Here is a 27,432-nt window from a genome sequence, read left to right on the forward strand (position 1 = left end):
GAAAAAAGAATGAAACAGACATTAAGGGAAGAAAGAGAAGGTCCTATAATGATATGAGTATTACTTACTATTTGAGGGAAGAGAAATCTTGTACAAAGGGCCAATTTAAATTTTCTTGGTGATAACATAGTCATTCAAGAATATTTTTAATATTCTATACTGATGTGAAAATAATGTTGCCTTTTCTTCAACTGACAGATGGGCTTTTTTAAACGTGTCCGACCACCTCAAGAAGAACAAGAAAGGGAACAACTTCAACCTCATGAAAATGGTGAAGGAAACTCAGAAACTTAACTGTGATTTTTTAAGTTATGTCACATCTTCACCCATTAGAATTACCAACTTAAGTATACACTTAAATTTCCTTCATGAGGAATAAAATTCCCAGACTGGTATTGCTGATGGAACCCACTGACCTCAGCTAACCACAAAATTGAGAGCAATATTTGTCAACTTTCTCTTTATAAATAAGTTCAGAAGTGTTCAGACATATGTTTAGTACACATACAGTGACTTGTGTTTTTAGGTATTTAATGAAATTCTAAGTGATGGTTCTTATTCAGTGTACATAAGACAGGTAGTTACTACTTCATATGAAACAGTACTCCTATAATTCCTGTTTCTGATTTAGTTTGTTGGGTTTTGCTGTTTGTTGTTGTTATCTTAAAGCAATTATAGTTTTAAAATAATCCAAATTTAGGCCTTAGCGTCGGTAGTTTTGTTCAGGTACTTAACATTAATACACAGTACACTACAGTTGACTTTTCAAGCTACTAAAGACTTTGTAATTACATGAACTTCAATTTTAATACCACGTGTATGGTGGAACTTTTTAAAAAATGCATGATGCCATCAAAATTCTTCCCTGGGCATGTGGCTCAGTGGTAGAATACATGCTTAGCATGTATAGGGGTCCTGGGTTCAGTCCCCAGCACTGAGGAGAAAGTATTCCCTCTAATGATAATGGTACAATATTTTAATATGAAAATTAGGTATATTAAATTTTTATTTATATTTGATCTGAAATCTATTTTATTACTTTTTAACTTGTATAACTTAAGTTCTTCATGAAATCCTTTAATCCGACCTATACTAGAAATTCATTCTGTGATTGAAAATGGCTTTTTTGTGTAGTAGTTTAATTTTAGCTAAATATAATGATGCTTAAAGCCATATGGAATTGGGAATCATTTTCAAAGTACATCTATTCCTTTGTTTTCATCCATGTATGTACAATACATTAAAAAAGAAGCATTTTAATCGAAAGACTGTAGTTCTTTGATGTAATTTCTTATTAATAGTGTGTATTTGTAGATTAGAACAGAGTCTTTAGTTGGTATTAATTTATTTTACTCCTATACATGCATTTTTCCTTACATTTACAAAACTGAGAATGGGTCAAGATCATTTTACAACGTTCAGGAACCCGGATTCCTCCCTTTTACCCCATGAAAAATGCTTGGAGTCAAACCTCTTAAGGTAGCTTACTGGTTTGCTTCTAGCAATAGCATGGTGCTACTCATTGGCTAGTACCTCAGTTTAAGCAAGGTAGTGTGTAAAAACCAGTCTCATCTATCAGAATAACTGCTAAAAGGTATTTCTGTAAGTAGTTCAGGTTATTGAAAATCTTTGAAAACTTTCTTAGGCTTGTTAACATAAATGACTTTTTAGGAATTTTTAATAAAGCAGTATAGTTATATAGCAGTGTAGTTTTTAATAAAAGCAGGCAAGATATAGGGTGGTGAATCTTCTGGTGGAATATGATTTATTCAGAGTTCCTGCAGGCCTGGAGATGGCTATCATTATACCTGTTCCTGGGCAGTTACATCACATTGTGCAGTCTATGTTGAGACTGCTGTCCTCATTCGGCAATGATAAATATTTCTCTTAAGTAATTGACTATTTCTCCATGTTTTAAAAATAATTAAAATGAATCTCGCCATATCTTGTGCTGCCATATCTTGTGCTACCATTCCATGCACAAGTGGCTGAGCTAATCTGGAGAATATGTTCTTAAACAGAAGCACATTTAGTTGAGTCATACCAGTTAGAACATAGACTAGAGCCTATATTTAGCATTAGTGAATTTTAAAATTCATGGGTTTGGGGTTATAGAATTTATTAGTGTCCTGAAGGTTTAGTCATATCCAATAAGTATTTTTATTACCAATAAATTTAAATTTGTTAAGAAAAATATTGTCCTAGGGCCAAGTGTTACCTACCACCAAACAGTCACTAAGTTGGTCTATAGCAGCTTTTACCTTACCTGTTTCCCCACCTAATAGCCATCATTCCTGAAAAATAGATGTATAGAAATTCACTCTTTGACAAAAGAATTAGCATTGGCTTTTACACAGTCAGTTCCTTTTATGTCTTGTATCTCAAGGAATAATCTACTGCAGATTGAAAAATGCTATAATTGGAAATTAACATGTTTTAAATTATCTTTATGAACTTTATCCTAAGCAATAGTACAGATTTTCTTTCAAAAAGTTAAAATTCATATCTCTACAAAAATATGGACTATAATTTGAAACTTGAGGAAAATGTTGAGATTATTTTTATCTTAAAGTAGAATAGGAGTATATTTGACAAAGTATCAAAAGTAGTCCTATAAAATCCATGTTAATCTCCAAACATACTAAACCTACTGTATTTGTGATTTATTGAAAATTAAAATTCATATAAAGTGTAAAGTGCTCATAATTGGGTTCAATTTATTTAAAACTTGATTGAGCCAAAGGATAATAAATGCATTTGACAAGGGCAAGAAATACTGATGCCGTTACTGATTTCTTATGGATATATACTTATTTCAGAATTGACGTTTTCAGAAATAATTGTGTGAGGGCCATTTTTTCTTCACTTTACCCTTCTCATGACTAATTATCATAATTCTGATTAAGATCTTAATGCTTCTGAAAGGTAAAAACAGTTGGTCAAAATATTATTTTCCTGATTCAATCTATGTTATGAAATTACTTATTCACAGTTAATTTTCATGGTTATAGTATTTATATTTATATAAAGAAAAAAGTTCAAATATTAGTAAATAAGACTTTGCCTGCCTTTTTAAGAGAGCCATGAAAGACTTTTTGATACTGAATCATGACCCAAAAGGAGAAATTTATATGACAAAAGTGTAGTATGTAACAGATCAGCTGTTTTTTGTAAGCTGATAGATGTTCCTGTGCTGTAGAACGTAGTGAGGAACTGATGGAAAGGGATAAGTTGTTCTTGGGTTACCTGTATGAGAATTGCCTTTCTTAGAGTCACCTTGTTTGTACTCTTGGATAGCTTGTATACATAGTAATGTGATAAGTAAGAAAAATAAAAAATTTGAAAATTGATTATGAAATCCAAAGTGGTAAATAAAATTACTTGATACTTAGTGCTTTGGAAATGTTCCTTTTAACTTGTTTGGCTCATTTGAACAGTGAGCCTGTGGATACACAGTATGCAATATACACTTATACTTCATGTAATTTCTGATATGTAATGGAGTTCTTGAGAGAGGTACTGAAACTTAAATTTTTGTTGTCATTGTTCTCAAGTGCAATATAACAGTCTAACCAAACTTAGATAATATCAAAGTCATCATTAATTTAGTAAGTCTAATATAAACCAAAACTTATTAGTATTTTTGTTAGCAAGGAAGACTGATTCTGCTGTGGATGCACAAGTGAAGTTATTTACCCCTAAATGGTTCCATTCTATATTTTATTTCAGGCTGGACATGAAATAATCTTTACCAGGTTTGAAACACTTTGAAATATCTTAAGGTAACTTGAAAGCTGTGTATATCTAATTAACTTGCTACCTAAGTAACATAAAAAGTATCTTTGTTTAGCTTTTGTCGTGATCACCCACATTGGGTGGGACATAAAATGAGTCTATTCTCAAATCTTTCATTTGCTAACTTGGTTAGAGTTAGTGAAACTGGTACAGTGTTCTGCTTAGTTTCCAACTTGTAATTTGTGACTGTACAATAAACTTGAGCATATGGTGCCACCTTTGTGTATGGACTTTATCATTTCCTTCTACAATGTTTTGTTATTGTGTTGCCATAATAACTCACCAAAAGAGTGACCTCAACCTGGTGACACAACTCTCTAAAAGTTCACATTCTTAAGAGCATTAGTTATTAGAAGAAAGGGAACAAAAGAAGCAAAGGAAATTTAATGTTAAAATTTCCTTGAAGAAAAAGTATGGAACTGGAAAATCATCATGTTAAGTGAAATAAGTCAGACTACGAAAGACAAATTTTATCATGTGTTCTCTCATATGCAAAATATAGACCTAGGGGAAAAAAGGACACAATTGTAAAGTGTGGGGGGACTACTTGATGGTGAGAACTGGGGAGGGAGGGGAGAAATGAGGTGGAGGAGGCTAAATATGATTGAAATACTTCATACACATGTATGAAAATAGAATAATGAAACCCATTAAAATTGTTTAAAAGGTGGGTAGGGGAGATAATATTTCATATTACTTCCAAAAAGAGTGGTAATAAGGGCTTAATCCTGTACAGTAACAATGGAAGTGAAAAGGAAGAGACATACTTAGGATATAAGTATTGCATAAAATCCATAGGTTTCTGATTTGGGTGTTTTGTTTGACTGTCAATTGAAGTAGAAAATAGGATGAAGGAGCAGAGATTTTGAGCAGAGTAAAAAGGTTAGGAGGGAAAAAGTACATTAACTTTGAGGTACCTACAGCCCAACCTGTGGAAAATTCCAGCAGGTTCTTGTAAACATAAAAGAACTAATCTAGAGAAGCAAAGTTTGGAACTGTAGTGTTGGTAATAGTAAAAGCTATGATCCCAAATGAGATTGTTCAGAAGAAATGTATAAAGGAGACAAAAATGAAGGCAAAACACTGAATTTTAATGTTTAAAAGGAAGCAGGGAGTTGGTGGAGTGGCTCAAGTGGTAGAGTGCCTGCCTCAAAAGTGGGAGGCCCTGAGTTCAAACTACAGTACCAGATAAATAAACAAACAAGTTCAAGCCACAGTACCAAATAAAAAAAAACAAACAAACAAAATAAAGGAGATAGGATGGCAAGGGGCCTTTGGAAGGACTGGGTGGATCAACAAAAGGAAAATCAAGAGAGACAGTGACAAAAACCCCCTTAAGAAAACAATCTAGGTGCCTGGTGAGAAGATTATTGATTGGTGACATTCACAGAGCACTTTCAGTGTGGGCAACCACATAAACCAGGTTATACTGGGTCCAGTGGTGGATAGGAGCTAAAGAGAGGAACTGAAGGAGGTTTGAGGTGTACACAAAGGTGGAAAAGTTTGTTTTACAAATGAGAAAGAGAAGTTACATGCATTCCTGGGCAGAAAAACATTTAAAAAGCTACTATGTTAACAAGGAATGAAGGAAAAACTGGGCAGAAGGAAGGAGTGGGAGGATTTAGTGTTGAGACTTCATGTAGAACAACTCAGGGAACATCTTGGATTAGGAGTACAGCAATGGCCTGATGTGCCTCATTTGGCCTGCGCAATATTTGAAAAATAAACAGACTGGTTGGCAACCTTCATGTTTTAGAAAAGTTTGCTCAAAAGACTGAGATTGCAACTTTTCCTAAAACTGCAACCACCTTCTGGAGGATGAAGAGCCTTTGTTCTTGTTAAGATACAGCCTTAGAACTGAACAATATCTGCTTTAAGGTGGCCAAGCAAAATTTGGGCTACCACAAACCCCAGAAAGATTCTATTGCTTTCACTAGACTATACCCTCAGTCGTCATTTGCCTCCCCTCTAAGAATTTGAGGTACAACTTCAAAAGAACAAGGAAGAGGCCAGGCTTCTACTATGTATTCAAGAACACGCCTCCAGTGACCTCATGGGCTCCTACTAGACCTTAAAGTTTCCACACCTTACAAAAGTCTCACCCTGGGGAAAAAAACCCTGAATACGTGGATCTTTGGGTGACATATGACATCCAAACCATAACACTCTTTTGCCAGGTTATGTTGAAAACACTCTGTGTGTTCGTTCAATCTTTTTTCTTGCATATAAACTAGACCGAAAACAAGGCACATTGATTCCAAATATTCTAATACTTTGACATACTTGATTGACTTAATTGGGGAAGAAAAAATAATAAATAATTTCAGTGCCCAAGAGTGAGTTCCTAGGCAATTTAAATGTAAAGGGGTTTCAAATTCCAATAATGTCAGAGCAGCTTGGTAAATTTTGAAGAAAAGAGGAAAAACCAAACTGAAACAAAAACTTTTAAAGTCACTGAAGTGTCTGAAAGTACACAGAAACTGGAGGGAATTTCACTCTTAAACAAAGCAACTATACTTTTCCCTTTGGGTTGCTTCCTGTGGTGCAATGCAGCCACAATGCAGCCACAGTAGAAGGAGAATAATATTTCCCAAAAAAATCCTTGCTGACTCCTGAACTGTGAGTGCTTATGTGAGGAAGGCTCCAAAGACCCTAAAAAGAGAAGAGGTGATGAAGACTGAAAGAGTGGAGCAATTATTCTAGCTTCTGTCCATTATGCGAGAAATAAAAGCTTTGAGTTTAGACTTACTCAGCTATAGGGGCTTGAGAAATCCCATCTTTCCATGAAAACTCCAGAGGATCTATGCCTTGGAAATAGATACTACATCTAAAATTCATTAATTTTCCCTAGAACAAAAGGTAAAATCAAAAGAGCCCCATCTTGACAATGCATAAGCCAAGTTTCCCCAGGTTTAAGGTGATCCACCTGTTAACTGCTAGGAAAGGCAGCTACTTTTATAGGAAGATTAACCTGGAGAGTCTGCAGTGTATCATCCAGTCTAGTGTGTACACAAATGGGAAGAAAAATACAAAAATGTGAGAAAGTGTCTCATAGCTTTGAAAGTAACAATTCAATAGAAAAAGACAGAACAAACACTCTAAATAAGAATGATGAATACATTAAAGAGTGTAAGAAAACATGAATATTATGGTTACTCTATGGGCATTTCAGAAGATCTGGAAACTAAAAAAAGAGACCCACATGAAATTTTTTTAGGATTAAAGCACCCTGAAATCTCAAATTGGAAATCTACTGGAGGGGGATTAAAAGTAGAGTAGATAGAATAAAAGAAAAAATTGATGAACTTAAAGGAAAATCACTACAACTTATCTAAACTGAAACTCAGAAAAAAGATTACAAATAAACAGCCTTGTGACTGACAACCTAGGTGAAAAACAAGTCTGAGAGAAAGCAAGCAAATTACTTGAAGTTATTATTAGAAGCAAAAATTATTTCCACTATAGATAGCTGCCAGTACGGCTTGGTCTCTTGTGTACTCTCTGTCTTTTGCCATGTTATGCTCCTCAGGGTTCTGCTAGCAAGATGACCATGACCAAATAGGGCTTTGGACCAGAACTGTGAGCCAAAATAAACCTCTTTTCCTTGTAACTTAAAAAATATTTCCAAATTTGACTTAAATAGCAACCTACAATGTTTGAAACCCACTGAATCCTAAACAGGACAATAACAACACTTTCTAGGCACTTGATGGTCAAAGTATAGGAGTTAGGAGCCTACCACACCCCCTCAGAATGTTCATGATGCCTGGAGAGGTCATTAGTTGTCCAAAGAAGTTTACAGCAGACTGGACTAAAGCTTGCATATTCCAACTCTTGGTTCAGTATAATTCCAGCTGTGCATTCAACTTATAAAGTATATTTGCTGTTATCTAGTGAGTAGGCTGGGATGCTTGTATGTCAAGTAGTGAAATGTGAATATTTTTCCAAGTAATATTTTTACGCACTTTTTACTATTCTGAATTTCCTAGAAAGTAGTGTGGTTAGGTTCCCTTTTATGATCTTGCTTCCTGTCATTGTCAGCCCCATTTCCTCAAACATAAAAAGTATGCATTGTCTTAATAAAAGTAGTGTTTAGATTTTAAATTTGACCGTAACACTGTTATTTACCTGCATGTTATTTAAAAATAGTTTGTTTCAAAGTAACTAATCCCAGAGTTCTATTACACCATTTTTCAAGAGAGTTCAAGTGGAATCTTTGGGAAATACTTTTCAAATAATTCTGTATTGAGTATTAATTGATTATTACAAAGTTTTTCACACAGATGCTAAATAATGTCTATTATTAGAGTAATATTTAATTTGCAAACTTGTGTTCATCACCAAAATAATAGAAGTTATTCTTGCTGGGCATGGTGGCATATGCATGTAATTCAAGCTACCTAGGAAGGGTAGATTAGAGGGTGGTCTGTGACAAAAACTCAAGACTATCTGAAAAATAACTAAAGCAGAAGGTTGAGGGCATGGCTTAAGTGGTAAAGCGCCTGTCTAACAAGCACAAGGTCCTGAGTTCAAACCTCAGTACTGCAAAAAAAAAAAAAAAACTTGTGTAGGGTACATGATAAATTCTTTATTAAAAATTCTAATTTATATAAATTTTTTATCTTTGAATAGTGCAGTTTAAAGTGTTAATGAGACTATCAATGACATAAACACCTTTAAAACTCAGTGGTATTACCTAACTGACTGGTAAGTCACTTATTTTGAATTTTCCAGTATATTCTAGTGAAGATATGGAAAAGAGTTTATCTTTAAAAATATGTAAATCTCCTACTACTTAGTAATACCAATTACTAGTGTGGTTTTTCATTGCTGTGATGGAATCCTGACAGAATTATTTTATTTTTTTATTGTTGTAGGGATATACATTGTGACATTTATGACAGTTCTTACAATACATCATAGTTGAGTGCGTCCCCTCCATCATTGTCCTTTACCTCCCCTCCCCCATTCCTGGAGTAGTTTCAGCAGGTCTCATTTTTCCATTTATATACATGTGTACATAGTATTTCCACCATATTCCCCCTCCTACACCCTCAGGATTGAATCAATACCCTCTTTTCTTTTCCTGTTTTGAGATTGTGAAGCTAAAACTTTCACAGTCGAAAGTAATGAAATGTGTCAAAACCTATGATATTAACCAAATTGCAGATTTTAAATCCATCATACTGTATGGATAATTCTTCATTGTACTATAAATTGTCTTGATAACTCACTGCACTAATCTAGCACTGAACACATTAGAAAGGCAATACCTTGCTTCATTTTTTTGTAGGCCATGCTTTCCAATTTTCTTTCCATTTGTTCTTTTTCCTCACTTCTTTCTTCCCATGGAGGATTTAAAATCCTCCCATGATTATGTAGTGAGTATGTTTTGTGGAGGCAGAACCTACTTGCTAGAAATGGATGTTCTCAGTCCCAGATAGCAGGTGTTTGGATTATGGAGTGTTCTGTTCAGATGTAACAAAGTATGACATGGTTGGGATGAGGCCTCTGAAGGCTATGTTGTTAAATACACCACTTACTTAGAAAATTCCTGATGGAAAGAACTTAAAGGAAGAAAGACTGACTTTGGCTCTCAGTTTCATTGGTTTCAGTCTGAGGTAGAGTATCATGGCAGCTGAAGTTTGTGGTAGAGGTCGCTCACCTCATAGTGGCTAGGAAGTAGAGAGGATGGGGCTAGGAACAAGGATGCCTTTTCAGGGCATGTATCCCAGTGGACCCTTCCTTTCTTACATAGTTTCACTACCATTTCCCAATAGTCTGTTCAAATTTTGAATCATTCAAAGGATTAGTTCACTGATGAAGGCAGAGCCCTCATGATCCAATCACTTCCCAAAGTTCCACCTCTGAACACAGCTTGTAACAGAAACCAATACTTGACCCTTTTGGGGAGACACTTCATATTCAAACTGTAACATTTCACCCCTGGCCCCAAAAAGGCTCATGTCCATCTCATGATTCAAAACGTATTCAGTCCATTTCCATGAGTTCCCACAGGCTTAAGAGTTCCAGTATTGTTCAAAAGTCCAAATCCAAAGTCTCTTCTGAAGAGACACAAGATTTACCCTGAGCTATGTGCCCCTGTAAAATTTAAAAAGCAGATTACATACTTTCAACACACAGTGGCACAGAGTAAATATTCCCATTTCCAGATGGGGGATGGGGGATAGAAAGGAGGAACTATGTCAAGATCACAAACCAGTAGGCAAACAGTAAATCCTATAGATCCATGCTCAGTCTCCACTGACATGTGATATCATGAATGATGTGAGCTTCAGTGGGTTTGGGCAGCCCCACCCCTATGGCCTTGCCAATTGCAACGCACATAGCCTCTCTCTCTTGGTCTGGCTATGCCCACTGACTGCAGCTTTCCTTGGCTGACCTTCCATGTCCCTGGCATCTCCAACGTCCTGGGGTCTCCACTACAGGTTAGGCTTCACCCTTACAGCTTTATGCATCAACCTCTCAGTGGCTTCCTTCAGGGATCTTGACCCTGCCCTCATTACCTTGCCTCCCAGGCTTTCTTTTGAAATCTTTATGATCTAGTAACTCTTGCATTTTGCATGTCTGCAAACCCAACATCATGTGGATGAAGCCAGGGTCTGTTACCCACTTGAGCAGTAACTGGATACTGTTGGATCATGGCTGCAATGGTCTCTTAGTTCCTGGACAGGTGACCATGGTAAGACACTTTCTTAGGCATGTCTCTTTGAGAGAGATGCCCCTCTAGCACTCTCTTCTCAAGGGAAAGTCTTTTAAATGAGTCTACACTTTTATCTCCTTAAACCTGCAATGAATGGATGTGGTCTGGCCAATTCTGAGATATTCTGATAGCATCTTTCCTATTGTTCTGAGCCATAATACTTAACCTTTTTTTTAATTGCCCTAATCTCTTCAGCAGCCACACTGCCTTGGTTCCAACTTTGTACATGCTTCTTTTCTGGGCAAACTGCAAGTTTTTCACATTTTTCTGATCTGATTTTTGCTCACAAGTCTTACTTTGACTTGGCTAAAATCAGTTAGCAATACTCATGCTACAGCCTGAATACAGTCTTAGTAGTCTTAAGTAGTTCATTATCCTTGAACCCAGCCTTCCTCAGTCTCAAGATGTAGAAAAAACGTAGACAAATTCTTTGCCACAAAACGTGAATGTCCTCTACTCCAATTTCCAAAAGAGTCCTTGATTGCATTTGAAACCTCATGAGCATGGTCTTTTCTGTCAGCATTCCTCTCAGCATTCTGGCCTTCTGAGCTCCCACCAGAATCATCCATTAAGCTCTTCTTACAACAGTCTGGCTTTCCCTAGCCAGCTTCTCCAAACTTTTCTAAATTTTTCCTACAAACCAATTTCAAAGGCCTGAGAACCACATGGTCAGGTGTAGTTCACAGTGATGACTTCCCCTCCCCTTCTCTGGTATCAGTTTTCACTGTTAGTTTTTTATTATCACACTGGAAAGCATGTGGTAGAGCAAAGAAGCTTAGCTCATGGTGGACAGGAAACAGTATAACAGGAGGGGCTGGGAGTATGGTACATCTTTTCAGAGCACACCCCTCAAGGAGCAGCTTCTCCCAACTAGGCTCCGCCTTCCACAGGTCTACCACCTCCCAATAGTCTATTCAAATTTTGATTCCATCAGTGGATTATAACCCATTGATGAAGGCAGAGATCTCAGGGGCCAGTCACTTCCCCAAAGCTGCACATTTGAACAATACTTGCATCAGGCGTATGAGCCTTTTGGGGGCACACAATATATAAACCATGACACCAGTTTTGCCTTTCTGATTTGAACATTTACTACTAAACTAGGACCAAACACTTCACCACTATGTGGTGTTAAATTACTATCATAAATTGAACCTCAGAGGTTTTCCTTAATCATCCCACCATTTCCTTTGGGTTGTAAGTAATAGATAGTGATAACATAGCAGTAACTAATTTCACTTTATTTCCTGCAGAGATTCTTACCTTGTCAAGGGAACCATAAAGCAGCATCAGCATAGCAACGATTCAAGGACAGAGCAGATTTCCCTCATATGCCATGCCAAGATAATCCCTTTTTCTCATTTTTTTTGACAGAACTTTGTCCTTTATTTTTAGAGAAAACAATTAAATAGCCCTCAGTACATGCTGTATGCATATATTAAAATATCCCACTGAACCTCATTAATATGTATAATTAATACATATTAATCAAACAAATTTAAAAATTGAATGTTCTAAATAAAATTGGTCTGTGTTAAGATTCCAGACTTGTAAACCCTTTAACCAGTGGGAAAAAAGGTCAAAAATTTGTTTTGCAGTAGCTGGGTATTTGTAAAATGTAAAAGCTAGCATTCAGGAATTAGCTTACCCATTTTCCACCTGATAGAACATTTTTAATAATGGGTTTTAAAATCATACTACGACATTATTAACTATTACAACATTTGAAATTTCTTATTTTTTGAAATCATAACTTAATTAATAGCTCACTTTTAATTCTCTAAATTCAGCTCTACCACCTCTGTGTCCTCCCCTGGAGTAAACATTCTCTCGTTCACTGAATGTGCTTTATTACTTTATCATGCTTTGGACAATGACTTAGTTTTAAAGTCCGTTTGCAATGTATTCAGAGGTTCAATGAAATAAACCATGGATGCCTGTGGGGGCATTATTATGTCTACAATAGTCCATCTCTGGCCCCCAAAGGATCACATCAATCTCATGCAAAATCTCAAAGTTCCCAAAATCTCAGGCCATTACAGCAACAATTAAAACCCCAAAATTCCTTCTAAATTTTATCAGCTCAAACTGACCAGATGTCATCCATCTAAAGCTCTGTGCTTTATCCATTCCAGAGTACACTTGTCCTCTACGTTTAGGCTGTGAAACTAAAGAAACAAATTATTTGCTCCCAACATACAGGGGTATAGTGCAATCAGATGTTCTGATTAAAAACAGAGTAAACAGAAGATAAAAGGAACTCAGAGGTCCCAAATAATTACAAAATCCAGCTGGGCAGTCTCCATTTACTTCTCAGGCCTGTGAAGACTTTTCTGGGACTCACCTGAGTCATCCTGCTTCCTGCTGCCCCATGAAATATAGCATGTGTGTGACAGTGGGTGTTAATAGCACATTCTGTTCGGTATAATTTTGTAAATCAAATTTCTTTCATTTTTACTCTCTCCAGTCCTCCTTTCAGACTAAGCTGACAGTGTTTCTGGCGACATCAAATTCACAAGAACCCTGTGAGTCTCCGTTATATGTCATGGGCATTCACTCCATTCAACAAGTCTCTTTCACTCGTTTTTCCTGAATAATCTTGTTTTCATTTTTGGCTTCTGTTTTTTTTTTTTTTTTTCTTTTCGCTTGGTTCTGGGGTTTGAACTCATAGCTTCACACTTTCTAATCAGGTGCTTTATTGTCTGAGCCACACTTCCAGTCCTAGTTATTTTGGAGATGGGGTTCTTGCTTTTTGCTGTCCGCCTGGACTCTGATCCTCCTATTTTATGATTTCTGCTGTAGCTGGGATGACAGATATGAACCACCATGCCCAGATTTCCTCCTTAGAGATGGGGCCATACAAACTTTTCATCCAGGCTGGCTTGGAACTGCAATCCTCCTGATCTCAGCCTCCCAAGCAGTTAGGATTATGGTTGTGAGCCACTGTGCCCAGCTGGCTTCTGTTTTGACATCTGAGGGGCTCTGTGTGTCACATACTTAGTCTTTTGAAAGACCATTTTTTGAGATACTAGTAAGAGTTTGTAGATCTTCTGTGTTTTCTCTAGAGCAAACCTTTTTGGCAGTAAGCCTCTTAATCTTTGTATTTTCTGCAATCTGGATACTTTGAGAATTTCAAAAATCACATAGCCCTAGTTCCTTTTTGTTTTAAAGAAGTTCTATCAAGAGTTCATTCATTATTCATTCATTCTACTCTTTTAAAATGTACTATTCAATGTGTTTTTATGTATGTACAGATAGGTGCAGCTACCACCTCAGTCAATTTTAGAACATTTTGATCTTCACAAAGGATTTCATACCCTTATTATCCTTCTATCCTGCCACCAACACCTTCAGCACTAAATAATCATGACCTATTTTCTGTTTTGTTTTTAATGAATTTGCCTAACCTGTGTGTTTAATATAATCATATAATATGTGGTGTTTTGCATGTCCATCCATATTGCAGTATGCATCAGTACTTCATTCTTTTTTATGGCTAAGTAATATTCCACGGTTAGGATTATACCACATTTTGTTTATTCACTCCTTTAAATTGTAAATACACCTTTAAGCCATATGAGCATTGTTGGTGTGAACATGTCTGTAATAAGGTTTTTAAGTCACCTGTTTTCAGTTTGTTTGGAGATATATGTAAAGTAAAAAAAGCTGGCCACTTGACAATTCTATGAATAAATTTTGAGAAACTGCCAGAGTGTTTTAAAAAATGGCCACATAACTTTACATTTCAAACCAGAAATGAATGAGGGAGAAATCCTCATCAACACTTGTTACTACTGTCTTTGTCACTGTTTATATTTCCTAGTTATCTTGTTGCCGTGAAGAGGTATTTCATTATGTTTTGATATCATCCTGTGATTTTGTCTGTTTGTAAATCTCCTTTGGACAAAATGACTCTTCTAGTCCTGTGCCCTTTAAAAAATTGCCTTGTCTTTTTGTTGTTGAATCATGGAGTTCTTTATATATTTTGGCTAGTGGACCCTTATCAGATACATGATTTGAAAATCATTTCACCCATTTTGTGGGTTTGTGCTTGTACAAATAGTCAGTTATGTTTGTTGAAAAACTTCTTTTTGCCAGTGCTATAAGAAACAAGAATTTCAAAGAAGTATATTTTTTCCTATGCAAACTAAGTTTAATATTAAATGTATGAAAAAATTGTAAAAGTTTTAGGGGAAAATGAACATAGAAGGACTTGGCACTCAAATTGCTTGATAAGGATCTTTAAGAATTGTTCCCACTTCAACTAAAACTGAGATGATAGACATGCATTGTAATTGTGGCTTGTAATTTCAAATCCTAGAATATGGTTAGGTAGATATACAAAGAAAAATTCTTGGTCTTACATCAAAAACTTGGTGAAGTAATATATATAAAATAGGTGGTTTAAGATACCCTTCAGATATTGATTTTTTTTTGTATCTCAGCCAAAGTTTTTGACTCATTAGATGCTAGGTCTGATGGTATTGGATACTGTGTCTTTTGTATACTGTAGAGAAATGAAGCATCAACCACATACTGAAGCATTTAGAACTATTGAAACGTATCTCTTTAAATAGTCTGCAATATTGAAGGATTTGAGGCCCATCTGTACTGGGGGCTGTGTTTCAGTGGCTTCATCTCCAGCAGGTCTGCTTCTAATATGCTAATGCTGACTTGGCCCTCCCAAGGCAGGATGACAGAAATCCTGGCAGCATTCCTTTTCTTCTGAACCCCCAGGCATATTTTTAGAGCCATCTCCATTGCCTCCTTCCTTCCAGGTATAGAGGTAGCTTAGAAGAGAATGCAACAGAAACAGCTTGATGAGAAGGCTCCCTGCATTCAGTCAGGAGTCCCCTCTTCCAGTAGGGCCTGCTCATGCAGGAAGTGAAGCTACATTGTTCATTGTGAGGGACCTCACTTTGACATCTATTCTCCAAATAACATGTGGCCCACGTATTTTTATTTAAAATTCACTAAACATCAATACAAACTTTTGGCAGAACTTTCAGGTGGAAGGCAAAGTCACATGCTCTTAGCATACTCTTTGGCAAGACCAGAAACACTCTGGCCTTCACTGTTGCCATTTGCTGAATAGGATGAGAGTTTATTTGTAGAGCTGCTCTGGAGAATACAATGAGATAATGTATGTAAAAAGCCTGTTATTATTAGTTTACTAATTATTTTCATATCCTTGACCAAAGAATAATATGGGGAACATTGGGAACAATGCATGTAAGAGTGGAAAGAAAATAAACCCAGTCAGCAAGGACAGTGAGTCAGCTGTGATGGTAGGTGGAGTGATGGCACAGTCAGATGGGATATCCCACTGTGCTCCAAATACAAAAGGACTGCAACTGAATAGGCAAGGCCCATTGCTTTAGATCTTCTCTGCAGTCTATCCACCAATCTTGATTATGTCATAAAAGCTACTCAACATCAAATTGGACATCATATTAGATACTACCCAGTGAACCATCTCTGTTGAGTTCACTCTAAATACCAATTCCCCTATAGCATTCTTATTTTCAGTCTCACAGATCTTTGGGATCTCCTCATGGGTTTCTGCAAATACCTGTACACTGGCCTCTTGTAGTCTAGCACACTAATACATCTTCCATACTGATAGCAAAGCCATCCTTGTAAAATGCATGACTGGTAGTGAATCTCTTCCCTAACTTACTTTTCGTTATCATCTGCAGTGTAAATCTCGATTTTCTTATAGAGTTTCCAAGGAAATTATAGGAGTTAATAACATATGTAAAGTGTTTGAACAGCACCCAGGGCACACTAAGTACTATAGAAGTGCTTCAATGAGCTAGTAGTCTCAATTCTCCTTTTCAATCCAAAACACTATCAGTCCTCTGATAGAATCATCCCATACACTTTCCCAAGTACACTGTGCTATTATGTAACACAGAACGCAGGGCTTGTATTTTACTTACTGCAAATACCTGAGCAAATGCTGGCACATAGTCAGCATCTAGTTAAGTGGTAAGATTTTTGTTGTTTGTTTTTGGTAACAAACGGAAAATGTAGGCTACAATTAGGAAAAATGGAATTAATATTTTAGGATGTTGAAAGAGGAAAAGGGAAGTTTATTCAACATCTGGATAGCTGCAATTCAGCTTCTAGTTAAGCAATGACATTCTGGTGAAGCAGAACCTACTTGTTTAAGGGATCCTGACTTTTGCATTCTTTGGTGCCTCACTGTTATATAGGGTCAATCAATGTGCCACTTTCTTTTCTGTTTAACAGTCAGGTGGGAGGAATTTTATTCCACTTACCGCAAATTTCCCCACTGTCTCGATACGGATTGGACGGACTGAGGGTCTGCTGGCCCCCAGAAAGGAGTCTGGAGGTTTCCCCAGCGCAGCGCCCCCGCGTCGGTCAGCGGCCCCTGGAGAGCAGCAGGGCCACCTACCTGGGGAGGGGCCGAGGGTACCCGCGCCTATGCGGGCGTCACGCGGATGCGGCCTTCCCTCCTCACTCCCCCGCCCCTTCCCGAGCTTCCCGAGCGAGCGCGCGGCAGACGGCGCAAGGGGGAGCGAGCGAGCTAGCGAGCGAGCGAGCGGGCTGCCGGGAGCCCGCAGCCCTGGCGCCCGCCGCCGCCCCGAGCCCCGCAATATGCCGCCGCGGCCCTTGGGCTCTCGGCCATGGCAAGGCTCTGCCGGCGTGTCCCCTGCGCCCTGCTCCTCGGCCTGGCCGCTGTGCTGCTGAAGGCGCGACTGGTCCCCGCGGCCGCCAGAGCCGAGCTCAGCCGCTCGGACCTCAGCCTCATTCAGCAGCAGCAGCAGCAGCAAAAGCAGCGTGAGGAGGCTGAGGAGCAGAGGCCCGAGGCGCCGGGGGCGTCCTCCACCGTGGCCCTTCCAGGTAGGTCCCAGCAGCCACCCTGCCCTGCGCTCCCGGCCAGCCGTCGCATCTGGCCTGTCCGGCTTTTTCGCCCCTTCCCTGGCCAGATCGCCTCGGTTTGCCTCTCCTGTCCCTCCCGACCTCCCCGGACTGCCTGCTCAGCCGTTGGTCCCTTCCTCTCTGCTATGTGTAGGAAATCTGCCCTTTGGATGTTAAGCTCTGGGAAGCGCAGAGCACTGCAGTGGGCTGGAGAGGGGTCGGGAGGGGTCGCGGGTGAGTGGCTGCCTCAACTGCTCTTGTTCTTTTCCCTTCCTTCTTCCAGAATCTGTCCTCCTGCCCTGGGGATGACTGAACACACACACACACACACACACACACACACACACACGCACACACACACACACGCACGCACGCACGCACACACACACGGCTCTCCAATCCTTTCATCATTTTGCTCTCCATCCTCTTCTCCCCTGGATACCGAGAAATCTTGCCATTACACCCACACACCCTTTTCACCGTTTCTCCCGGCCTGTTATATTTTAATTTAGATCTGGAAAAAGAAATCTTGATTTATCTTACTATTTCTCTCTCCTTATCCCATGAAGGTTTAAGTCAGATTGCGAAAAAATGTCTTTGATACAATAAAATGAAAAAAAGCAAAATGGAATAGGAGTTTGTAATTGAAGGAAAGGGAAAAGGAGAGGGCAGCAGGTAGATTAAAGTCTGGAGTGACATTAGTACAGCCCTCAGTGATTAGCCTGCCTCCAGAGAGGGGACTCTCCTTACTTGTTAGTGCAACTTAAATGAGGCAGATTCTTGATACAGTGATTGAGGGTGAAGAAATATAGGTGTAGTGTACCTGGCCTCAACAATCTCTTAGTTCCAACCTCCCCCCTTTTCCCCAAGCTCCACTAGTAAGCAAAAAGCTGGATTGTCCATTTAAATAGCCTTTACCCAGCCTCCAACCCAGTTTCCCTCCTGGCTGTAGATACTCTCTTCGCTTTGCAAAGAAAAAAGCCAGCAATATTCTGGCAATTGGGCTTGGGTTTTGCAAAACTAAAACGATTTATATTATAGAACATTTTTGTTTGAAAATTCTGCCTAGTTATATTACATAAGATGCTAAAAACGAGATTCTTAAGAGTGGAATCAGAATCTTACTTTGTATTGCCTGCTCATCATCAATGAGCAGTACTCAGGCATGCCAGCTGGGATTTTTGACACAGCCAAGATGATTTAATTTATCAGAGTGCTTTGAGCATAGGCTGGAATCACCAAAGTGTGCAGGAAGACATGTGTTTCTGACACCCTCTTAAACCAATTAATAAAGCTCAAGTGTGTGTTGGTTTTACCATGCAGCTTTCAATGCTTGCATGTGATAGCAACACAGTGTGGGTGAGGTTGCTGTTAGAAACGCTGTATTTAAGGAAATTGGGGATAGAACAAGTGTCTTCATTACAAGAAACAGAAGTCTGGGAGAGTGTTGATGGGTTTTATGGTTTGCAGTACATTTTTATTTTGATTTATCTTTCAGGAGTATTAGTTAAATGGGTTTGACTACCATGGTATACATATGTTGTGATGATAGTTATGAATACTATAGTGATATGAAACCTTTAGTCTAGAATGCAAATTAAATTTTTTTCTAATATTTTTGAGAGACTTTTTGCTTTTTTTTTTGATGGTACTGGGGTTTGAAATCAGGCTTCATGCTTGCTAGACAGGTGCTCTACCACTTGAGCTACTCCACCAGCCCCTGAAAGATATTTTGAGAAGAATGATTGTTCAGGAAACTAGTGGTTTTTGTCTTATTCACCTAGTAGACTCATTGAAATAAAAGAACTCATATCCAATAGGTCAAGGTAGAGTCCGAAAGTAACATGACACTTTCTCCAAAATACTAACCTTAGTCCACTGGCAAACAAGACAGCACTTCAGCTGCCTGCAGTTTCAGTTATTAGACTATTGTGTCAAAGAATGAAGCACAGTCTATGAACTAATGAAGTTAAAACATTCCTCTGAATGCACTGTCCTCTGAATGCGCTGTCAGTCCTCCTCACCCAGCTAGCCATCTTTTAAAACATTCAATAGGATCATTTCTGCTCACAGTCCTCCAATGGCTTGCCATCTGTCTCACCATAGATGCTTAGATCCTGAAAATGGTCTAGAGAGGTCTAGATCCTTCATATCCCACTCTCTTTACCTCCTTCTACAGTGCTTACCCTAACTCCGCAGTAGCCACGCTGGCTCATGTTTCTCCAGTGCTGCATGGAATTCTGGAGCTTGACATTCATTAGGTTTCCTCAAATGTCACTGTAACTGAAGAATGTTTCCTGACCAGGGATACTAGTGGTCTGCACCCCTCCTCCCTCACTCCAATTTATCACCTCCATGGCACTTATGATTCTCAACATTTCTTATCAGTCTGTCCACACTAGATTGTAAGCCCCACAAAGACATGGACTTTGTAGTGTACACTGCTGTATTTTTGTTACTTAGAAAACACCTGGTATGTATAGACACTCAACTGTTTGTTGGTGAGTGAGTGAATGAATGAATGGGTGGATAGGCCGACATCAAGGAACATTTGCCTTCTGAGTGTTTGCTAAATATTTAATATTGTATGAAATTCCTCACTGGAATTTAGCAGAGGATGTATAAAAGCAAAGAAATGTTATGCGAAAAGATTTGTAAGTACAGGTTACAAAGTATATAATTCGGATCTTTAATTGTAGCTAATTTCACTGCTTATCTTATGCCATCTCAGAGAGCTAATTGATACTGATACGAGCCACTTTTTAAGTTCTGTGAAGAAGTTTCTTTACCTAAGTGCATTTATAATCCTCTTATCGCCCAGGAGGGTATTAATGTGTTATACCTTTAAATAGCTGTGATTGAATCTGAGTATATTACTTACCTGTGTGTTGTATTTCTCACTCATTGGATGAATCATGTGAAAACTGTAGAATTTTTCTCATTCACTGAGAAAATTATGACTGAGCATGTGTGTTGGTAATAGAAAAATTGACTGTTGACTTTGACTAGTATTCTTTGGACTTTTTTATTCTGAAAATTTGTATCTCTTTGTATTGTTGAGAAATAAAGAAGTGAGTTAAAAAAAACAACCTTGCACATGATATTTAAAAAAAATCAGGATTAAAAAGTACATTTCTGTTTTCTCATTAACCTATTAAAATAATGTCATCAGAGAGTAATGAGAGTAAAGAAAGACTGAGTTTGGAATTGTTTTCTCCAGTGTATGTAGCAGCTCTGATTTCTCCATCTGTGCCAGTATTTGCTTGAGATAAACATTGAGGACTAGAGAAGAATTAATTTGGAGGCCTGTGGTAGTTGAGACAACTGTATCATTTTCACTGTGTCGGCCCATTAGATGGGGGTGGAGGCAGAGAGCTGGAGAAAATGATGAGTTACATTTAAAATTTTCATGTGGAGGAAACACGGAGGTCTCCAAGGATCTGAGAAATGTCTCTTGCATATAACCTTGAGAAGTAATATGGTTATGGTATGAAAAGTTTTCATTGTAGATTTCAGTGATATATATATATATATATATACTTTTAAACATTCCATTTTGAAAAATGTTAATAAATAGGAAATAAACAGAATACCATAATAAGTAGACTATACAAGTCACTTATCTTTTACAATGATCAAGATTTTGCCTTTTTTGTTTCACCCATATCTCTACCCATTTTTGCTGTATGGAATTTTTTAAAAAGTTTTTTTATTTGAGGTTAAAAATATATATATATATATATAGAACATGTACATATTTGAGCTATTTGAAAAATGGATATCCCATGTGACCATCACCTCTGTCAAGACACTGGGCATTTAGAGCACCCTGGTATGTTTCCTCAGGTCTCCTTCCCAGGAAATCCCTGTACCTCCCCGAGAGCCATCTGCTGTTCTGATTGTCCTAATCACAGATTAATTTTGCATTTTCTAGAACTTCAAAACATGTAGCCTTGTAGCATGTATTCTTTTGTGTCCAGCTTCTGTATTTTAGGATAATTTCCATTGATTTCATTCATGTTCTTTCTAGCACATTCATTAGTTTGCTTCATCTTACTGTCAGGTAGTGTCTCATTGCAAGAATCACCAGAGTTCAGTTTATTGCTTTTGCTGCTGTGGGTATTTGGGTTGTCTCCAGTGAATGAGGCTGCTGTGTTCTTATGTAAGACTTTGTGTGGACACATTTTCATCTCTTGCATAAATGCCTAGGAGTGAAATTGCTGAACCAAATGGTACACTTTTGAAGTCAAAAAATTTTCTTCCCGTATTCTATGTAGCTGGAAACTTTCTCAATTAATAAAATCATTAATTAAAAATAATGAACTGCAGCTGGGTGCCGGTGGCTTACCCTGTCTGTAATCCTAGTTACTCAGGAAGCAGAGATCAGGAGGATCTGGACAAATAGTTTGTGAGACCCTATCTCAAAAACAAAACAAAACAAAACAAAACAAAAAAAACCTATCACAGAAAAGGGCTGGTGGAGTGACTCAAGGTATAGGCCCTGAGTTCAAGCCCTAATGCCACACACACACAAAAAAAGAAAGTAATATAGAATATGACTCATTTTTTCTTAAATTGATTTAAACTTATTTTTATTTATGAAAAAATTCAGCTGGATGAAGTGGCTTATTCTTATAATCCCAGCTACTTAGGAGTCACAGATCCAGAGGATCATGGTTCAAGGCCAGCCAAGACAAAAAGTTAGCCAATCTCAACAAATAAACTGGACATGGTAGTTAATTCCTGTAATTTCAGCTACTGGAGAGGGATAGGTAGGAGGATTAGAGTCCAAGGCTGGCCCTGGAGCAAAAAACTTGAGACTGTATCTGAAAAATAACTAAAGCAAAAACTCTGGGGCCATGTCTCAAAAGATACAGCCCTTGTCTAGCAAGCTCAAGGCCTTCAGTTCAAATCCCAGTACAGCCAAAAAATGTTTTGTATTGTGTATATTTAAGGTATACAGCATGGTATTTTGATATACATAATGAAATAGTTACTATAGTCAAGCAAATTAACAGCTATTCTCATTGTGGGGTTACCCCCTCTCTCTCTCTTTCTCTCTCACTCTCTTTTGTGGTAAGAGCAAAAAAATCTCTCATAACAAATTTCTGGGATACAATACAATATTATAACTGGTCTGACTTCCTTGGGTCTCTAGACTTACTCATCCTACCTATCTGCAACTTTGTACATTTATTCTACATCTTGTCTTTCCCTCTGTCCCTGCTACCCACCACTTAATTCTCCCTTTTAAAATCTCCCATCCATGAAAGTATGTGTTTATTTACTTTATTCTGTTCAAGGATAGAAAAGTGAGATTAGAAATGGACTGTTCTATTTAAAATTACTCATGCTTTGAAGGCCCTCTTCCCAGATGGAGTAATTATGATTTCTTTTCAGGATCTTAATAGCCAAAGGGGACTATTTCTTGGTGTTGATTACTGGTTGAAAATCACATGCCATTGTGTTGAATTTCAGTCCAGTTTGTTTTAGTAGTGGCTTTAAAATGTTCTTAATGTGACTGAACAGAAACTGTACCAAATATTTTTCTGAAATAAAACTCTTTCCCCAAGTATATAAATATTTAACTTGATTCCCTTTCAAAGTTCTGTCTGACTGGGTCAGCTGCAGTATTGTTGTCATTTATTTAATTGGCTTTGTGTAATGTTTCTTAACTTCCTTTTGTCCAAATTGCCTTAGCTCAGAAATGGATGCAGTATTTTCCATCTGCAACTGGTAAAAATGTGTGCTTTGGAAGACTTACCTGGGAAGATCTTAAACTATGGAAGCTATATATGGTATATATGGCAGTGAAACATAAGCTTAAGAAAACAGCTTCTGTTTGCCTTAAAGATTCTGTTTGGAAATGCCTTTTAAATTGGCCTTTTGTGTTAGCGTAATCCACATCTATGGCATATCAAATTTCTGTGCCTTTTAAATCTGTTTTCTCCTATTACTGCCCATATTATAACTACTAGGTTGTATTCTTAAATACTTGTTGATGATGTGTGAATATAAGTCCCAGTTCACTTGGACATAAAACGAGTGAGTGATTCTGAGAGCCGTTTCATGTAGGGCCAGGGGTGTCAAGGAAATGGTAATCACTTTTCGTCATTGCTAGTGTGTCAAATATGCCTGAGTGACCTACAGAACCAAGATTGAAAAAAGCCACAGCAGTGTTTGGAGTGTCATAATACTGACATTGCCCACACTAAGTTCTATGTCTTGCACAGAAGTTAAGATTTGAAATTAATTTTATTCATAAGTGAGATTTAATTTTTTTTCTTGAGCAGGTTTCTGTATTACAACTCTTTAGGGAATAGTTTAAAATTTTAAAAAATTGCCAGTCATTAGTTATTGTATATAGTTCAGTTTTATACCTCTCTAGTAAAGCAATATCATTTATAAGTGATATATTTTTAATTTACTTGTTAGTTCTGCTGAAATTTAGACCACATACCTGGCTAAATTACAGTTCCTCTCTGTGGACTCAAATGCTAGCTTGGCTTTAGGTGACCATTTGGCCAGCTGGAAGCTGGTAGATGTGTCCAGCCTCAACTCAGGGCTCAGACTTTGATCTGAAGTAAGTACTCTAGGGATATTATAGAGCTTCATATCCTTTAACTGTTCTAGAATGCTATTCTTATCTATCCACTACTGTGCTTTTCTGATATAGGACTGTAACAAAACCAGAAACAGTATGGTTAGGTAGTGATTTATTTTTCCTAAAGTATTTAATTATAACCAGAAATTGAACATAGACTACAGAGGTCCTAGATGTGGGGATTCACTGGGTTGTATGACCCATTCCATCCTTACCTGCTTCTCAGTGTTTTGGGAACAGGTAGAAATTAAGCTGTCAGGGTATGTCTCACTATGGATAAATGGATTATATTTATTCAAAACCTAAAACAAATTGCTACTCTCATGTGGAATCCAGGTTTTTTTTTTTTTTTCTTAAAGATGTGAACATGGAAGGGGGACTATTTAGGAAAAGGAAGGACCAAGAAGGAGAGGGGAGACAAGAGAGGGTAGTGGAGGGTGAAAATAATCAAAGTAAGTTGTATGCATGTATGCCAGTGTCACAATGAAACCTATTATTTTTTACAATTAATGTATACTAATAAGTTTAAAAACACCATTGTGGCTTCTTTACATTTATACTTAGTAGGATTTGTTTATGAAAGTTTAGATGAGTAAGACAAAGTTACCAAAAGAATATCCATTTACTCTAAGAATGAAATAAAGGAAGACTGTACTTTTTTGCGTAAAAGGAAAATATAACCAAGAATAATGAGTATAGTAGAAGTCATATAACTGTTTAAGTAAAATGAATCATATGGATTGATCAATCACAAGTATGTTGTGAGACATGGATTTTGATTAATTAAATTTGTATACCTGAAGTTTAAAAAACTGTATATATTTATATTTAAATGAACTAGTGTTTTCAGAGCTTTATATTTAAGGGAAATAACTTCTTTTCTGAAAATGAGTACTTCTCAAATTTAACAGAAAAAAGCTATGATTATACAAAATTTTTATTTATTTATTTTTGTAGTACCAGGTATTGAACTCAGGGCTTTACACATTAGGCAAACACTATGTCACTGAGCTATCTCTCCCAGCCCCGCCCCCCCTTTTTTTGATAGAGTCTCCTTGCCCAGGGTGGCCTCAAACTTGAGATGTTTCTGCCTCCGTCCTCTGAGTAGCTAGGGTTACAGGCATGTGTCATTGTGGCCAGCTTAGTGTTTTTTTATACTAACTAAAGTTAAATTCTTAATAATTATATGTGAGGAAAATATTTTAATAGTAATGTATGAAAGAACTAATCTGTTCTTCTAATACAAAGAAGCAATGTCTAAATTATAAAATATGAAATATTTTTGTTATAAAGTATGAAATTTTTTTAAAGAAACAAACATTTGCAGAATACACCAGGCTCTACATTTTATAATAAGCCTTCTTGGAATCCTTGTCTCTTGGAACTAGAATAAGATGAAATGACCCGCCATTAAGTGCTTTGCTCTGGTGACTGAAAAGAGCACAACACAAGGTACAACACATCCTTCAAAGAAATTGTGGTATAACCTGGAAGTTACAAAGCCTGATAAAATTGTGAAAATTGATAATTTCTTTCTTAGCAGATATGACAGAGTGAACTTTTTTTCATAATCTAATACATTAATTGCTACCCGATTTGAGTTTGTGAATCAAAAGAATCAAAAGAACGTGTATTATGAAATCGCTTCTCTACCATAGTATTTCAAATAGGGGAGAAGTCTTATGACTTCTTGTCAAATGTAGGGAGTAAAGATGCAGGAAGTGAAAACTTGGGAGGTCCCAGAGAAGAGAAAGGTAGGTAGTGTAATATACTGTGACTGGTGCAAGAGGGAATCAGGCATGTCAATAGCCTTGGAGGAGGAAAGTACTCACAAGCAGTGAATATTTTTTCTCTCCAGTACATAAGGGACTTATAATGCAGAGGTTCTAGGGAGCCAGTGTGTAAGGGTGGAGGGTGTTCTTGGGTTCTCAGAACTTGAAATTGACAGAGCCTGCAGTTACCTAGTGTTAAGTGTCCATGAGGTTTCGAAGGAATCCTTGATCCCCAAAAGGTTAAGAAAACCTGCCATGGTTAATTAAGCCTTTCTAAGTGGACTCAATGAGACAAGAACAAAGGTAACATTCAGACTCAAATAACATTTAGACTCAGAGAATGTTTTCATGACCTATGAGGTTTTTCTGTTATTGTATGGTAGCATTATAACCAATCCTGCTTGGAGCTGAAAAGTAGCAATCGCTTAGGATTCAGTGTCTTGGTCAGTTCTTTCAACCTTTGGTTTTTCCATTCTGTTTGTACAGTAGTTAACCAATATGTAAAAAATACCTTCTGATAAATCACATGACTTTGAATTGTTTTATATCCAGGTTTCATTATATAATAAGCTGGTGGGGTATGTTGTACCTAAAAAAACCCTCTGTTAGTAATTCTTTGGCAGACAACCTAGAAACTCCGTACATCTTGGCTTTTGGCTGTCCCTCTGAAGGATAGGGTCACTGAGATGAAGCTAATAATTTTAATATGGGCTCTGATGAATTTTCCAGCCATCTGATCCCACCAGGCCTAATTATAAGCCTAAAGCAGTTTTAGCAGATGAGGGCTGACCCTAGTTGTTAGTAATTCTCAAAAAAGGCATTTACAAAAACCTAACCTTTGCCACCTGCTGAAACAGGTATTAAACTTTGGTCTTTAAACAGTTTATGGGTCAAAATAGTAACTTTAGCCTACAGTGATTTTAATCTGTGATTTGACTTGTTTCATCACCAGCACTGTTTCAGGCTTTGAAATTAATATCTTTAAATTCACGAAGACCATGTTTTCCTTACTTTTTTGATTCATGCCATTCCTGGCTTCAGTAATAACTGATTACCTTAGAAAAGCTAGAAGCTATGAAGAGTGAATTTCTTTGTTTTGAGGACCGTATCTATTTTGGAGAATTTTTTTTTTCATTTGAAAATACAAATGGAGAAATTTGTATTTTAGCACTGTGTACTGTTCCAAAGATAAATAATGCATGTGTTGGGAGCAGGAAATCTGCAGCTTTGGAGAACAATATTGGGCACAGACATGAAGGTAAAAAAGATCCAGGTGCCCCTGACAAATCTACGTTCTATTGTGGCCATTGTGCTTCCTGTGTGTGGTCTGGCATAAAGATCAAGACTCCACATGGGGATGGTGTGGGCTAATGTGAACCCCATAGCTAAGAAGTAAGTTTGACAAAGGCAGATGAAAATATGTGACTCAGTTTACTCCCTTTCCTTCCCTATCAATATTCCTTATCAGTCATGCAATATAAAGTCCTTAACTAGAGAAATTTGCCATCTAATAATTGCATTAAATTTAAAAAATTAATATTACAACCATAAGATGTTTGGCACATCTTTATATTCTCAAACACAAAAGAAGAAAAAAGATCTTTTTTTCCATTTTATTTAACATTCTCTGACTTTCTTCTCAGTTTCCC

The 27,432-nt window shown here is 37.4% G+C and overlaps 2 protein-coding genes across 4 annotated transcripts in view; both read left to right on the top strand.

The window, feature by feature from the left end:
• Itgav (integrin subunit alpha V) overlaps positions 1 to 4,011 on the top strand; it is an 86,512-nt gene extending 82,501 nt beyond the window's left edge. For 2 of the 3 annotated variants that reach the window (XM_020164071.2, XM_074071240.1), the window contains one exon: positions 199 to 4,011. In XM_020164071.2, coding sequence (XP_020019660.2) covers positions 199 to 294 — 96 coding nt within the window. In that variant the 3' untranslated portion in view covers positions 295 to 4,011. The remainder of the gene's footprint in view (positions 1 to 198) is intronic. The other variant, XM_074071239.1, reaches the window with a different exon arrangement.
• Positions 4,012 to 17,059: 13,048 nt separating this feature from the next.
• Positions 17,060 to 27,432, top strand: part of Fam171b (family with sequence similarity 171 member B) — a 69,732-nt gene continuing 59,359 nt past the window's right edge. The window contains exon 1 of the mRNA XM_074071241.1: positions 17,060 to 17,389. Within this exon, the coding sequence (XP_073927342.1) occupies positions 17,173 to 17,389 (217 nt within the window). The 5' untranslated portion in view covers positions 17,060 to 17,172. The remainder of the gene's footprint in view (positions 17,390 to 27,432) is intronic.

The sequence above is a fragment of the Castor canadensis genome, chromosome 4 (genome assembly GCF_047511655.1).
Source record: "Castor canadensis chromosome 4, mCasCan1.hap1v2, whole genome shotgun sequence".
NCBI lineage: Eukaryota > Metazoa > Chordata > Mammalia > Rodentia > Castoridae > Castor > Castor canadensis.